Source organism: Miniopterus schreibersii, assembly GCF_964146895.1.
Source record: "Miniopterus schreibersii genome assembly, chromosome: 6".
Classification (NCBI taxonomy): Eukaryota; Metazoa; Chordata; class Mammalia; order Chiroptera; family Miniopteridae; genus Miniopterus; species Miniopterus schreibersii.
In genome coordinates, this window is record NC_138107.1 from 14,566,049 (window position 1) to 14,581,567 (window position 15,519).

General features: G+C 58.1%; 2 protein-coding genes across 10 annotated transcripts; both read left to right on the forward strand.

Annotated features, from left to right (window-relative positions):
• The first annotated feature begins 422 nt into the window (after positions 1-422).
• On the forward strand, positions 423-821 carry MYMX (myomixer, myoblast fusion factor). Its single transcript, XM_081141548.1, has one exon. The coding sequence runs from the start codon at positions 484-486 to the stop codon at positions 736-738; it is 255 nt and encodes an 84-aa protein (XP_080997674.1). The 5' UTR covers positions 423-483; the 3' UTR covers positions 739-821.
• A 1,427-nt stretch (positions 822-2,248) lies between these two features.
• SLC29A1 (solute carrier family 29 member 1 (Augustine blood group)) lies at positions 2,249-15,283 on the forward strand. Of its 9 annotated transcripts, none has more exons than XM_081141538.1 (14): positions 2,249-2,388; positions 7,535-7,654; positions 8,749-8,828; positions 10,814-10,895; positions 11,003-11,205; positions 11,308-11,447; positions 11,770-11,904; positions 11,991-12,088; positions 12,232-12,310; positions 12,769-12,866; positions 13,067-13,175; positions 13,386-13,471; positions 14,058-14,257; positions 14,643-15,283. In XM_081141538.1, exons 3-14 carry the CDS (start codon positions 8,800-8,802, stop codon positions 14,752-14,754), a joined length of 1,371 nt encoding a protein of 456 aa, XP_080997664.1. In that variant the 5' UTR covers positions 2,249-2,388; positions 7,535-7,654; positions 8,749-8,799; the 3' UTR covers positions 14,755-15,283. The 9 variants fall into 9 exon arrangements, with proteins under 9 accessions (XP_080997664.1, XP_080997661.1, XP_080997662.1 ...); XM_081141535.1 differs by having other exon boundaries at positions 2,255-2,388; positions 7,535-7,644; XM_081141536.1 differs by having other exon boundaries at positions 2,285-2,388; positions 7,535-7,644; positions 8,746-8,828.
• Positions 15,284-15,519: the final 236 nt, after the last annotated feature.

Here is a 15,519-nt window from a genome sequence, read left to right on the forward strand (position 1 = left end):
ATTCAGCCAGAGATTGCTTCTGAGCAGGGATTCTGACTGGTGAGAGTTGTTGCCCATGGGAGTGGGTGGTCGGGAGAGTCAGGGTGGATCAAGGGCCCACAATAGAAAACTTAGAATTGCCTGGGGAGGAACTTCTGCTGGATTGAGGTAGAAGAGATGGAGAATGTCAGGAGAGTGTGTGCAAGAGGAGGGGGTGACCAGAGGAGGGAAGGGTGTAGGAGCCCCTGGAAGCTGGGAATGGCAGGCTGCAGGCCCTAGTCTCAGCCTCACTCTACAGGGAGGACTCTCCTGCCCCAGCTACCTGGCCAAGAGAAAGGGCTTCAGGAAAGCAAAAGTGACTCATGAATTGCCATCTGGGGCTCGGGGTGGTGGAAACTGAAGAGGGTGGGAATTCTGCCCACCGCCCCGTGTCTTTGCAGGTGAGGAGGGAGCAGGAAAGGCAAGCCCAGCCTCTGGATTGCCTTAGAAGTCGCTGAGCCGGCCATGCCCCTGCCGCTGCTCCCGCTGCTGCTCCGTGTCCTGCTGTCCCGCCTGCTGCAACCCGCCGCCCGCCTGGCCCGCCAGCTCCTCCTGCCCCTGCTGCGTCGACTGGCCCGCCGCCTGGGCTCCCAGGACTTGCGAGAGGCTTTGCTGAGCTGTCTGTTGTTCATCCTCAGTCAGAGACACCCACCAGACACTGGGGAGGCCTCCAGAGTGGCCCGCCAGGAGAGGAGGGAGAGGCTGGCCCCACAAAAGTGAGGCCATGAATCCTGGTAGCAGCAGGAATGAAGCGCTCTCTTTTGGAGTGAGACAGTCCTAGCACCGTCGCTGACCGAAGCCTGCCCAATGGGCCTTAGACATGGTTCAGGACTGAGCATGAGGGGTTCTGAACCAGCTATGCCTCCGGGCTCCCGCAGGAATGACTGGAACCATGCAGAAAACTGATCCTTACCATCCTCTCTGCATTCCTCAAGACTTTTCCTAATCATCCGCGGCCTCAGCAAGGAGAGAAAGTGACTCTTCCCCCCTCCCTACGTCCGGACAAATGGGGACATGAGGTCTAGTGAGGGACAATGCTTAACCCAGGGACAACTGACCATTTAATGGAGAGGCAAGATTTTAATCCAGAGTGTCTTTCAGACTCAGGATTTACCTTAAAAGCATAGGACCTTGACCCCCCCTCCTCCATCAGTTCCGTCCCCAAAGCTCAGCATGCAACAGGTGCTCAATAAATATTTTTGAATTCCTGGGGTGCCTTTGAAATTCTTGTCAGCCACACTCCTGCCTGAGCTGCTAGACAGTCTCACCCGGCCAGGGGGTAAGGGTGGGGAACAACCCAAGGCTCGGTGGGATCCCCATTGCATTGCGCCTGTCAGCCCTCACCTCCTGCAAGCTGTTTCTCTTGTCTCCCTTCAGCCTGCCACACTCGGACCCAGCAGTCCTGGCCTCTCTTGGAGAGAGTTTAGTTGTCCAGCTCAGGGTAAGGAGGCAAACGCCCTTGACTGCGTTTGGAGCCTCGACTCAGCTAGTGGGAAGGGGGAGACGTGTTGGCGAAGGGGCGCTGTGGGCGGCCGCTCGGGGGGAGCAGGGCAGAAATGCATGCAACTGAGGGGCATTCTGCGGGGGCAGAGATGGTGCTGGTGGGGGAGGGGGCATAACCTAAGGAATTTACCGCTCCATTCCCTCCTCCCCAATGGGAGGGCCCTCGGGGGTCATTAAGGGTTGTCAGATGTATTTGCATTTCAGCCTCCGGATACTTTGTTTAGGATCTTCCCGCAGAGTCCTCCCTCCCTCCCTCCCTCCTTCCACCAGCTCTAGGGTCTGAGGGACACGGTAAGGAATACAGGCATCTTACAGGACCCTCATTCCGTCCCCACACCCGTGAGAAGCTGGGGCCAGCTGTGCGCCCCAGGCCAGCCTTGTGGGGCTTTCCGCCGGGCGCCTGCCGTCCCGCCGCTCGGCCACCTGCTTCCTTCTGGAGTCCTCAGAGGCCCGCGCACCTGCTCGCCCGTCTCCAGAAGGCAGCCGTGGGGGGAGGAGCGGAGTGAAGGGGGGTGCGCCTCTGGTCCCCTAACCCTGCTCCCCTCCCAGGTCACAGGCAGCTTTCCACCCCCCCGCCGCGCTCCAGGCCCCGTTCCCGGCCTCCTTTCAGCTGGCCTCCCGGGCCGCCCGCTCCCCCGAAGCTCCGGGCTGCGGAGCTGCGCGGGGCGGGGGAGGGCGCCGGGGCGCCGGTTGCAGCCTCTCTGCTGCCCCGCGGCAGAGGCCAGTCAGACCCGGCGCGGGCTGCGATTTCCGGCAGGGCCCCAATCCGGAGGAGAGGAGGCCAGGAGGGCGAGCAGGGCCCCGCCGGCGGAGAATTTCCTGCCCACCCCCTCCCCAACGCAGGGAGCCACTCCAAAGTCCCCACAGGTGTGCGCGGAGCAGAGGCGGGGGCAGCGGGGGCTGGGGTGGGGTCCGCGCTGTTCCCACGAGGCCCTGGAGGCGGAGAGAGGAGCCCCCAGGTCCCTGGTTGAGGTGGGCATGTCACTGGCGTGGGAATCTGCGGGTTCTGGCCGGGGGCATACTTTTCTGGGACTTTGAAGGCTGCAGTTAGATGACTGCTCCCCCGCCCCGCCCCAAACACACACACAGATCACGCAAGGTCAGAAACCCACCAGAGCAGAGGGAAAGGGCAAAAGTCTGAGAAATTAGGCTAGAAAGGGCCAGCCCAGACCTAGTGAACAGAGCCCCTGTCCACTCTCAAGAAAGGCGAGGTGAGCCTGCACCTGAGAGGGCCAGAGCCTGTCTTTATTTTAAATGTTGATATTTTGTTCACGGATATTTTTCATTAGCTTTGATTTAAAAAAGAAAAAAATTTAATTAAAGTATTATTCATCTCGATTCCTGAATTTTTTGGAATTCCCCCCCAAAATTTTGCATCTCAGGCAAGTACTTCACTGGCCTAGCCCTAGTCCAAGCCCAGCCATGGAGATGTGGTCACAAACGCAACTGAGAATAAACAGTCACGAGACATGCGCTGGTGACAAAGGCCAGGCTGAGCAAACACATTTCCAGCCAACACAGATGGACACAGGCTAGAGGGAGATAGGACTGTGAGGTGGTGAGGCAGGTCTGGATGGGGGAGGAGGGAGTCTGGGGCAAACCACAGTTTCAAATCGGGTGGGGGCGGGGCACTGAATCAGCCCTTCCCACCCCACTCCTATGGCAGGGACCTGAATGAGCCTAGGAAGGGAGAGAGCCATAGGACTGGGCAGAGGGTGACAAAGACTGCCTTGGCCTGGCTGGAAAAACTCCAGGCAAAGGCCAGGGTGAGCTGGGCTCTGAGGCTGCCAGGAGAGGGCCTGGAATCGTGGCTCTGGAGGGGTGTGGGTGCTGGCTGGAGGCCCAGGCAGGGTTAGTGCCAGGTGGGCTTCTCTCCAGCAATAACAGCCCTGGCCGTTGCCATCTAGGGAGCAAGCGGGGGTGGAGGGAGGAACCCGCCTCTCCCTGTCTGGGCTAGGACCCTCACCACTTCCCTCCAGTTTCTTTCCACTTCCAGCCCCCTTTGCACACAACAACAACCATTGGCCACCAGCCTAGCCATGCCTGGCGGATCTGTCTGACCACTAAGACCGCCACCCCCACAGGCCCAAAGCTGGTCAACATAGGTGGGGAGAGGGGCCAAGAAAGAGGGGAGAGGAGGGCCAGGAGAGGAAGAAGGAGAGACGGAACAAACAGGGTAGGCATGGGGGCACACACCCGGACGTGCAGCTGCTCTTAAGCCATGGTGCTGTGCCTAGAAAAATACCACTGATACTGCTTTTCCTGTCCTCTGTTTGGTTAAAGTTTGTGGATGACGGTGTGTCATGTCTCTGTAGGACAAAGAACCAGAAGGCTGGGGACACCCCTTTCTGGAGTAGTTTGGAGGGTGTCCTCTGATGCTAAATATAGCAAGGCTACTCCTCTCTTCAGGGCCCAGTCTGATGCTGGAGAGAGGATGTGCCTCTGCCTTGTCCCTATGATGTTAGTACCCCTGATTGTTAATTAGTGTCTGTGGCTTCTCCAGGGGACGGGCCTCTTGGGTAGTGGGGATGGGGCTGGGGGCTGAATTGGATTTTCTCTCTTCAGCACCTCTCCAGCCTTTGGATTGCCCTCCAGCACTGAGGGCTGCTGTAAGGGCAATGATTCCCCCTCCACCCAATTCACTAACCTACAAAAACCGAGGGAATCCCTTCCCCCTCCTTGGAGGTGCAAGAAGGGCTGACCCCTCCTCAGCTCGCCCACCCTCTCCCCCTCCCACGGTGGGGCATGTGGGGCTCAGGCTCTGCCAGCTTGGGCCCCTGCCTCTGTCGGGACAAGAGGATTCACTCAGGATGTACGGCTATTTCTCTTCCCATCCGCATCCGCCGTCTTTCCAAAGTTCTGAATCTAGAAAGGGTGAGCCCGGCAGGGCGCGGCTCAGCGGTTGCGCGACCACCGAGGATCCAGGCGATGGGGGTTCCATTCCCGGTCAGGGCACATGCCCGGGTTGCGGGATCGATCAATGACTCTCTCATCATTGATGTTTCTATCTCTCTCTCTCCCTCTCTTTTCCTCTCTCTGATATATTAAAAAAAAAAAAAAAAAAAAGAAAGAAAGGGTGAATCATGAGGGCGCTGCGGGGCGGTGCCCGGGCCCACCTCCCGCACACGTAGCTCTCGGAGGCAGGGTGGTGGGTGGCGCGTCTGTGCAGATGTCTGGTCTGTGTGAGCCAGAGGGGGGAAAACCCACCACGCAGGTCACGGAGTATACTGACTGCGTGGGAGGGATTCCAAGGCCTGGGGGGGAGGGTCCACGGCGGAAGAGCAAAGAGCAGATCAGGGCTGAAAGGCAGAAAGTGGCACTGAAAAGAGAGGGGTCGCTGGAAAGCAGAAAGGAGCAGTGTGGGAGGGTTTTGGGGCGTGATAACCGCACCTCCGAGACAGTGTGGACGTGGGGGCGCCCGGGCCCGTCTGGCAGGTTTGTCGGTGGGAGAGCCCTGGGTTGTGTTCTGTAGGATTTGTGTAGCCCCAGCGCCCAGGAGACTGGGGGAACCCGCGTGGGGCTGTACCCTCCGGCGCCGCGTGCTCCTCGATGGGGCAGGGTCTGGTGGGGCGGGACCCAGAGAGGTGCGAACCACAGAACTAAGGCGAGGTGCGGGCCAGGGGTCCCTGGGGGGCGAAGGTCTCGGGATGGGGCCTGTTGGGGTCGGGAGCCGCTGTGCGCCTGGCAGGCGCGGTCGGGGAAGTGGCCGCGTGGGGAGGGGGAAGGGGGGGCGGGGGGTAGCGAAGCGGGGAGCGGGGGGAGGGGAAGAAGGGGGAAAAGGGGGAAAGCGAAGGGGGAAGGGGGTGAGGGCGGGGCGGGGCGGGGCGGGGAGCGGAAGGCGGGTTTGAATATGCCGGGGCGCGGGCGGGAAAGAGAGCGCGCGCGCGCGCATCTCAGCGCGGGAGGACTCCTTCACTGCAGGTGCCGCCCGGGGCTGGGGTCCGGGGTGCGGGGGCTGGGGTCCGGGGACCGAAGGGGCGAAGGGCACCGCTGTCCGCCTGCCGAGAGGGCAGGTAGGCGGGGGCTGGCCGCTACCCAGCCGGCGGAGGGGACGCCCGGTGGGGCCCCAGGCGTGGAGTGTGCCCGCAGCGCAGCACGTGGCGTGCAAAGGCAGGGGTGCGGGAGGAAAGGGAGCGGGCGCCGTGCGGGAGACAGCGGCGTGGGCGGCGGGCCCGAGCAGGGCGGGGGTGACCTGGCTCCTGGGACTAAAACGGGCTGTTGCGGAGCTGACCTTTGCAAAGGGGGGGGGGGCAGATGGTTCATCTCGATTAATCTTGTTGATAGAGAGGAGGCGCCGGGCTTCCAGCTATGCAGGGTGAGGAGACGGGGCTCAGGGCCCCGGAACCCAGGAGCTGCCTCTTTAACCCCGCCTTTTATTGACCGATCTCGTGTCCCTGGCCTCCCCTTGCTGGATGCGTCCTCATTGACTCCCAGAGAGAGGACCCCTCCTTCACTCAGAGGAAGGAAAGGACACCCCAAGGTTTTCTTCCCAGGAGAGAGCTGGTCCCATCCTACCCCTCTTGGGGCGGCCCCTCTGCTATTTCTCTGGTAACCCTTCGACCCTCCCCCTTGTCCTCCTGCCGGTGTTGAGCTCTCCTTGCCTGGATGTGTGTGTAATGGGGGGTGGGGGGGTGCCTTGCACCTGACACTCAGGTCAGGCTGGAGGTGACCTTGGCCCCCCCTTACTTTCCCCCCTTAGTTGGAGTAGAGCACCCCCACCTCCCAGTGTACAGGAGTAGCTGGGAAGCAACCTTCATAGGTCCCTCCCCACTCCAGAAGGAGCCTAGAGTAAGCTACACCTTGAGTTTGAATTCCAGCTCACCCATTCACTAGCTCTGTTACCTTAGACACGAGACTCAACCTCTCTGAACCTTAGATGCCCCCCTCTGTTTAATGGAGACAGTTTAGAACTAGCTTACAGGTGGTTATGAGGGAAAGATGGGGTATCTGCAGGCTGGCCCCGTGTGGCACCCCGGGGAGTGAATTTGATGCTATCACAAGGGAGTGGTTAGAAGCTGGGGTGCATGAGAAGCATTGGGAGAGTGAGTTTGGTGGCTGCTTTCCGGGCCCCCATCTAGGCAGGCCAAGGCATGGCTGGAGGTACACCAGATGCTCTGAGCTGGTATCAAATCCCTGTTTGCTCCTGGGCAAAAGCAGACAAGAATAAAACACCTGGACAGGCCTGCTGAGCGTCAGGATGTGGACAGGGGGAGGGACTGCCCCTAGCGTTGAATGGTGCCCAGGGCTGGGGTGGGTTTACTGAGAACAGAACTGGGATGTAGCTGAGGGAGAAAGCAGAAATTAATACTCCTTTGAGCCTAAGGCACGTCTCACTAAGGAAACCAGTCTCTCGTCTGCTTTGAAACTGCACTGCCAGGAACCTTGCCTGTGGGGGTGGGGGAAGAGCACAGGGTTTGCTGAGGTGAAAAGCTGGGGGTTTCCCTCCCTGCCACCTAAAGGAAAACTTGAGTCCTGAGCCTCCTCTGTCCATTCTCCCCTCCACCGGGGTAGTGCCCTCTTGCCCTCATCCATCTAGAAAATGTAAAAAATTGTTCACTCTGTCCCCAGTGCCTAGAACAGTGCCTGGCTGGCCGGCAAAGGTCCTTGGTAAATATTTGTTGAAAGGCTGAATGAAAGAAGCCCTTTACCTCCAGATGGAGACATGTAGGTCTCCTCCTCCTCTCCCTGACCTACAACCCAGGTGTAGGTGACTTACTGGGCTGGGTAGAAAAGCCCATTGAGAGTATGGGGTCCCTGAAGGTGTCTGTTCGTTTTGGGCTGGGACCTAGAGCACTGGCTGTACCTGTGAGTTGACCCACCCCCACTCCCTCAGCTCCCCTGCTGAGACTCTTGAGTCTCTTATCTCCCAAGCTGCAGAGTTTGTTTTTTATCTCGTTGGTCGAGGGTGTGTATGTGAGGCTTCTCAGAATGGGGCAGCTTCCTCCCACAGCAAGGACTGGGGGCTTCTCTCATATGCCTTGTGCCTCTGTCTTCATTCTGGACCCTTACCCAGGAGGAGCCCATGGACAAGACCTACTGCCTGAGCCGGAACTAGGACCACCTCCCAGGGACTGCCCAGGCCTCCGCTGCTTGGACCCTTCTGCTGACAAGTCTGGGCACCCAGTAAGTCCAGGTGGGCGATGAGGGAAGTCAGTCCTGGCTCCAGACCCTCTAGGCCCTCACTTGGGGGACGCACCAGAATGCACCTGCCTGGCTTTCCATGCCATCCAAAGGGAAAGCGATTTATCTCCTGGTGCCAAAGAGGTCCTGGCTACAGAAATAACATAATGGGGGGAGCAGGAGAGGGGCACTGAGTGGGGAGGTTATATGCAGTTAGGCCTGTGCCCCCAACCCCCAATCTTCAAGTTTGCTCTCAGAAAGGGGAAGAGCACGGGGGCCGAGCAACGAGAGAGAAACCAAAGGGGGGGGGATGGGTGACTCTGGGGCCAGGACTGGGGAGGGGTCAGGCTAGGTTGTGGAAATGCTTTCCCATACCCTTAGGAAAGTGTTTTCCTGGAAAACTGACCAGGAACTAGGAAGTCTCTGGGCAGTGGCTGGAAAGGAAGGTTAAGGTGCCACCAGCAGAGAGGCTGGAATCTGGGGTGTCTCCAGGAGGGGGCAGGTTCTCCAGAGCCCTCCTAGCCATGAGTCTAGGGGCTCCCCAGAAGGGTGAGGAGGTCAGACTTAACAGAGAGGACCTGGTGGGGGAGGCCTCTCTGGCTTGGCCTCAGCCATCATCCCTGAGGCTGCTGCTCCTGCAGATGTCAGTTTTGTGCCCCCCCCTCCCCTCTCTATCTCCCTATGTTTCCCTCCTCCTGTCCCTCCTTTCATTGTTGTCGCTGTCCCTGACCCATCTCTTCCTCTTCTCTGCCTTTGCCTGTCTTTTCCCTCCCTCTCAATCAGACGTTCCCCTCCTTCCTTCCTGCTCTCCACCCTCTGTTTTCCCAGCTTATAAACCGCTTCGCTGCTGGGTAAAAAGGTAAAAATAGCGGTGGCAGCAGCCAGGCCAGGCCTGCTGCCAGGTAGGGCCTGAGCAGGCAGGGGAGCCCAACAGGACTGGCAGAGAGGTCAGGCTGAGCAGTCCTGAGAGGCAGGGCTAGGGGTCCTGCTGGACTCCGGGGCTTGCCAGTTCTGTCTGCTCTGCCCCCTCCTACACCCCAAGAGTCTGAAGAGGCCTGTGGAGAAACAGGGTGACACAAGGCCTCACACTTCTTCTGCCCCAAGCAGACCTCAGAGGGAGAGAGTCCTCAGCCAGGCAAAACCAAGATCGCCATCACCATGACAACCAGTCACCAGCCGCAGGACAGGTACTGGGAGACCTGGGCTGGGGACCCAGGGGCTTGGAAATGGGTTTCCAGGGGGCTGGGTGCATTGTCCTTTGGAATTTCGGGTTGTCACTGCTGACTGGCCTTCCAGCCAGGTAGCTATGAGTGTCAGGTCTGTACCAGGGGCAGGGGCCATGCATGCCTTGGCTGGGTGCTGGCTGGGGTGTCTGTAGGGAGGGCCTTGGTGGGTGCACGGCAGCCTGGATCCTCCCACTACGCATGCCTTGGTGGGTGCCTGGCCTGTTAGTTTTTCCACTGCTGCTCTCCAGCCACCAGTGGCTTCCCGCTCCTCCTGCCACAACTGTGGGGAGACATTTGGCAGCATCCTTCATTCCAGAGCACATCTGACATAACTGCCCCTCCCTGAGGGTTGCCTCTATCTCATATGACCTTGCCCAACCCCAGTCCTTGATCTGACCTTTCTCTCGCTTCTGCACCTCTGGAGCCTATGAGCTCCCTCAAGTTAGACCTGCACATGTGATCGTGCACATGTGTTTTGGGGGAAGAGGCTATAGCTTGATTCAAGTTTTCCAGGAGTCTAGGACCCAAGAAAGTTGATGAAGTCATGCCTCAGGTCCAAAGCTCGTCAACCCATCACCTCTCCCTGCCCTTTCTGTTGTCCTCCTGTGCCAAAGGTCACAGAAGTAGACCATTTCTAGGTGTCAGACTTTGGGCACTTAGCTTGATCTCACTGGGACCATTTCCCACCTGTAAAATAGAGGTGAGGTTTATTTGGATGGGAGAGAATTTAAGGAGACAGTAAGTATAGGCCCAGGTTGGCTCCCTCCCTCGTCCCTCCTCCCAGGCCGCCTGCTTGCCCCTTCCCAGCCTCATCACTCCCAGCAGCTCTCTGACCCTCTCTCCATCTCCATTACCTGTTGTATTCGTCCAGTGCCACTCCGACCCTCTCCTGTGTGACCTTGACTGGGAGTTTCTCCCTTCATCCTGGGTCTCTGAATCAAGCCCTTAGCTCTCTATTTCAAGGGGTGTGTGTGTGGGGGGGTAGGTATATGAGGGAGTTGGGAGACTGTAGTTGTAATGACTCAGAGCTGCCCAGTTGGGGCGCTCACTCAGGCACTGCACTCTGGCCAGCCCTGTCCTCACTGCCTTGGGCTTTGTGCCTGCTATCTCTGTGAAGAAGCAGATGTTGGCTGTCGGGAGGATATGGCAGACACATTTGGAGACCATAGTGGAAGGATCCAGGGCTGCCTGGGGGAAGCTGGCCCATCCCAGACAGGCTCTGAGGTGCAGGGCTTGGGGCCATGCAAGGGCAAAAGCTGGGGCGGTACTTATTTACAATCTGGGGCCCAGATGACGTCCAGTGGCCGGATACCTTCTGGCCTACCCTGGGTGGTGTGACCTACAAAGCCGGTTCTGTCTGGGCTTGGAAAAAACAGCTCCCTCATTCCCCAGCTGCCCCAAGGCACCTCGCCTGCCTGCCCCACTAGGTCCAGAATGGTCTGGGAGTTTCTTGACCTCAGAATTCTCTTTGGGGAGCCACACAGTCCCTGCCCAGACTGCCAAATCACTTCCAGCCTGCCTGGTGGGCGGGGGAAGAAGACATTTGCTGTTTGTTTTCTCACTCATTTGCCACCCCCAGCCTTCACAGCGGGATTTCCCAAACCACCTCCAGATGTGTGGGTCATACTGGTTCCCACGCCTGCAGGGTCCCCTGAGTTTTTGGGGGCTGAGAACCACCGTCCTGTGGCCTTGTCCTTCAGCCTTGTGTCCCTGGTCCTCCTCTCTCTCTGGACACAGCTGGGCCCTTTTCCCTGTCCCAGGACACCTCCCCCCCCACATACACCCATAGGAGGACACATGCACATGGACACACACACAGACGCCCTGCGCCCTGGGATAGCTAGAGAGACTGAAGGTCAGGGAACGATGGGCTTCCCTAGGTTTGATCTGGGAAAGGAGGGTGGGATGGTGGGTCACTTGGCTCCTCTTTCCTCTCCCATCCCCAGGTACAAAGCCGTCTGGCTTATCTTCTTCATGCTGGGTCTGGGGACCCTGCTCCCCTGGAATTTTTTCATGACAGCTACTCAGGTGAGACTGGGCTCTAGGGGGCATGTCCACTGGGCATGTAGGGCCTGGATCTGTACTCATGGGCGCAGGGAGAGAGGTTCTAACACTCCTCTCTGCATCCCCCACAGTATTTCACAAACCGCTTGGACCAGTCCCAGAATGTGTCCTTGGTCACTGCTGAACTGAGCAGGGGTATCCAGGCCTCGGTCACCCCTACAACACCCTCTGCAGAGCGGAATTCTCTGAGTGCCATCTTCAACAATGTCATGACCTTGTGTGCCATGCTGCCCCTGCTGCTCTTTACCTACCTCAACTCCTTCTTGCATCAGAGGTGAGCACCCAGACACAGCCAGACCCCTGGCTGCCTCTTGCAAGTCCTGGGCTGAGCCACTGTGTTAACCACACTTCTCTGCTACCTGGGCCTCTCCCACAGGATCCCCCAGTCTGTTCGGATCCTGGGCAGCCTGGTGGCCATCCTGCTGGTGTTCCTGATCACTGCTGTCCTGGTGAAGGTGCACCTGGACGCCCTGCCCTTCTTTATCATCACCATGATCAAGATCATGCTCATTAATTGTAAGCTGGGCTGGAAGGGGATTTGGGGCAGAGACCTTCCCACATACCCTCACCCTTCCTTCAGACCCACAGTCAGCCAGAGAAGAGCCCATTCTGACCTCGAGGAAATAGATGCCGTGGGCAGTGAGGGCTCAGAGGCCTGAGCAGGCAGGGACAGGGCTGGGAGTGGTGGGCGCAGAAAGAAGGGCCACTGAGCAGCAAGACCCACTGGAAGTAAAATAGGAGTTACAGGAACCTGTTTTCCCATGAGCCCCAACCACCCCCAGCAGAAGTGAGTCCCACCCTGCCCACACCCCTGCTGATGCCCACCCTATTCCCCCAGCGTTTGGTGCCATCCTGCAGGGCAGTCTGTTTGGTCTGGCTGGCCTCCTCCCTGCCAGCTACACGGCCCCCATCATGAGTGGCCAGGGCCTGGCAGGCATCTTCGCCTCAGTGGCCATGATCTGCGCCATTGCCAGTAAGTCTTGCTGTCTATCTGCCTGTCTGGTTTTTGCGGAGAGAAGAGGGTGGACCCTGTCTCACCACTGACACCCTCCACCCCAGGTGGCTCAGAGCTGTCAGAAAGTGCCTTCGGCTATTTTATCACAGCCTGTGGGGTCATCATTGTAACCATCATTTGTTACCTGGGACTGCCCCGTCTGGTGAGCAAAAGGAGAAAGCAGGGGTTTGGGGTCTGGGAAGTCCAGGGCTCCTGACCACAGGTGCTCTGAGGCTGAAACCTGGGGGAGGCAGGGATTCTAGAGAGCTCGCCTCTGAGCCCACCTTCGTCTCCCTCACTTGATAGGAATTCTACCGCTACTACCAGCAGCTCAAGCTCGAAGGGCCGGGGGAGCAGGAGACCAAGTTGGACCTCATTAGTAAAGGTCTGAATAGCCTGAGGAAGCTGTGGAGGACGGCCTCCCTGGCAGGGGGGCGGCTGAGCACAGAGGGCAGGAATGGGTACATGGTTTAAAGGCAGAGATGAGCCAGAGGCCAGAAGGACCAGGGGTGAGGGGACAATGGGAAATAAGAGCTGGGGAAACTAAAACGGGGAGATCCTAGATGACCTTGAATGCCTGAGGGCAGTGGGAAGCAATTTCAGATTCTTGGACAATGTGTAACATGAGCTGAGGCTCCTGGGAGAGGTCAGGACTCAGGGACTGGCACTGTGAGGATTTAGAGGAGGTCTAGTCTATGTGTAGGATGCTTCTGTGCACGGTGTAAGGGGGTGTCCAGCCCCAACCAACCCCAGCCAGCCCTTTTGGGGAAAATTTGCATCATTCCCTTGTTGCTCTGTCCTTCCTACAATTTGAAGATCCTTCCACAACCTGTCATCCCCCAGGAGAGGAGCCAAAAGCAGGCAAAGCGGAGTCTGGAGTTTCAGCCCCCAACTCTCTGCCCACCAACAAAAGTCACTCAATCCGAGCCATCCTCAGAAATGTGCGTGGAGCATGGGTATCCTGCCCTCTACCCTCACCCATTCTCTCCTCAGTCCTCACCCCCACACAGTCCATCCCATCCCTTTCTGACCTGAGACTGGCCACTCTCCTGGATTCCCACGTGCACGCACGTGTGTGTGTGTGCGTGTGCGCGTGTACACGACTGCCATGAAGACTGGGTCCTGGGTCCCTTTCCTCCAGATCTTAGTCCCTGCTCTCTCCGTCTGCTTCATCTTCACGGTCACCATTGGGGTGTTTCCTGCCATTACCGCTGAGGTCAAGTCCAGCATTGGAGGCAGTAGTGCCTGGGGTGAGGACACCGTGGGTTCCCAGGATGGGGCTGTATGGGCTGTAGCAGGACTGGGAGTGGGGGAGAAGAGACTCTGGGCTGCATCTCCCCAGCTAGATTCTCCTAGTCCACTTGCCCTTCCCTGGGACACTCAGGCCCAGTGAGGGTCAAGGTTGCTAACTCTGCCTCTGGACCTAATAACTACCCCCTAATGTACTCTCCCTTTTCTAGGACACTACTTCATTCCCGTGTCCTGTTTCTTGACTTTCAATGTCTTTGACTGGTTGGGCCGGAGCCTCACAGCCATATCCATGTGGGTGAGTGGAAGAAGAGGGCACCAAGTCCCTGTGAGAGGGAGGAGTCCACCCTGAGACCCAAGAAAGTATGGTGACAAGGGGACCATGCTTTTTTAAAAACCAAGACATTATGTATAGTTAGGTGTACAAGTCTTTTTTTTTTTTTTTTTTTAATATATCTTTGTTGATTTCAGAGAGAGGAAAGGAGAGGGAGAGAGAGAGATAGATAGAAACATCAATGATGAGAGAATCATTGATCGAGCCCACAACCCGGGCATGTGCCCTGACTGAGAATCGAACCCCGATCGCCTGGATCCTAGGTCGGGGCTCAAGCGCTGAGCCATGTTCAGCTGGGCAGGTGTACAAATCTTAAGTGTATAACTTAATGGCTGTATACGAATCCCCTGTATAATCACCACCCATGTCGAGATGGAGAATATTTCCAGTATTCCAGAAGGTTTCACTCTGCCCCCTCCCCATCAGTACCCTTAAAGGTAACCAGGCTTTGAGGTTTCAGTGAAGATCCCGAGGGGCTCCACATGGAGCCCCGGGGGCCTGGGTGTGCCCTGGGGGCTGGTCTGGCTGAGGCACTGCCTGGTCCCCACAGCCTGGGAAGGACAGCCGCTGGCTGCCAAGCTTAGTGCTGGCCCGTCTGGTGTTCGTGCCCCTGCTGCTGCTGTGCAACGTCCATCCCCGCCGATACCTGGCTGTGGCCTTTGAGCACGATGCCTGGTTCATCTTGTTCATGGCCGCCTTCGCCTTCTCCAATGGCTACCTCGCCAGTCTCTGCATGTGCTTCGGGCCCAAGTGAGTGTTGGGCAGGGTCTAGCACTCCAGTGGGGGACACTCACCAGAGGGAGAAAGGGCAAAAGGAAACCCCCTGATCCTGGAGCTTAAGGCTGAGAGAGGAGCTGACCGGGGGGGGGGCACCTGGGTCAAAGGGGTCAGGGTGAGGAGTACAAGGGTGGGGTGCCCAGGCTTACTTAGGTGGGGATGTGGGAGGGACCTCTCAGGTAAGAAGGAAGACTCCCCCCAGGACATGCTCCCCTAAGAGGGAGAAGCCAGATTGGGGTTGGGAACATAAGAGGGGTACGTCAGCAGAATTCGGTGCTCAGGCAAGCCTCTCCACCCTGATGTTCCAGGTAGGGCTGGAGTAGGGCCATCCTAAAGTAGCCTTGCCTCATTCCTGTAGGAAAGTGAAGCCTGCCGAGGCGGAGACAGCGGGAGCCATCATGGCCTTCTTCCTGTCTCTGGGCCTGGCACTGGGGGCTGTCTTCTCATTCCTGTTCCGGGCAATTGTGTGACCCTGGATGGACAGAGGACCGCACTGGACGCCTGCTCTTGCCCCTTCCTCATCCTTTAGAGATGGGCAGGGGTGGGCTGGAGGTTTTCTCTTCTAGCCGAATTCTGCTTTCTCACAGCCTGTGCTGGGCTGAGTGTCCAGGCCCTGAGGAGGGGGCCTCTGGGTGGACAGTTGGACAGTGGGGACATCGTGGGCCTGCAGGTCAGAGTCAAGAGGGACACAGTCTCTGCATATGCTCGAATCCTCCCACATTCAGCTCTGATTCCTACTTGAGCCTCTCCAAGGCTCAGAGTGTGTGTCTGTATTTTGTCTGCCTGTACCAGGGGTGGCTAGGGGCCAGGACTATCTCTTCTAAGGTCCAGTCTGATATTGCACCCCTCCCTTCCCCCTGTCCCTCCCCTGCTCCCCTGCCTTGTGTCTATCATGTACCCTGTACCCCTGTACAGTTGCTATTTTACTGCCTTTTTTATACTCAACAGAAACCAGGTGCCTTCAGAGGCTGCCTAAATAAACTATTTCCCCCCCATGGCTCTCTGTGTCCGCCAGCCACGGCTTCATGCCCTGGAGGGGGTAGAGGGATGGCTGCCTGAGTCTGTGGGGATGAGCATGAGCCAGCTGGGTCTTGGCCAACACCAGGCCTGGGTCCAAGGTTGTGGGAATGGGGGTAGAGGTAGTTCTCTTAGTCTCAGAGGGGCTGCAGTGTCCCCTGCTGGGGCCCACAGAGGAGAGACAGGCCTGGAGCCAGGACACCCAGACTGCTGGCTGA

What these genes read in the sequence shown, in the direction of transcription:
- MYMX (XM_081141548.1), top strand. Translation starts at nt 484, where the DNA reads ATGCCCCTGCCGCTGCTCCCGCTGCTGCTCCGTGTCCTGCTGTCCCGC.
- SLC29A1 (XM_081141538.1), top strand. Translation starts at nt 8,800, where the DNA reads ATGACAACCAGTCACCAGCCGCAGGACAG. An exon ending in CAAGATCATGCTCATTAATT is followed by an intron (nt 11,448 to 11,769) that starts GTAAGCTGGGCT and finishes CTATTCCCCCAG; the next exon opens with CGTTTGGTGCCATCCTGCAG. An exon ending in TCCGAGCCATCCTCAGAAAT is followed by an intron (nt 12,867 to 13,066) that starts GTGCGTGGAGCA and finishes CCTTTCCTCCAG; the next exon opens with ATCTTAGTCCCTGCTCTCTC.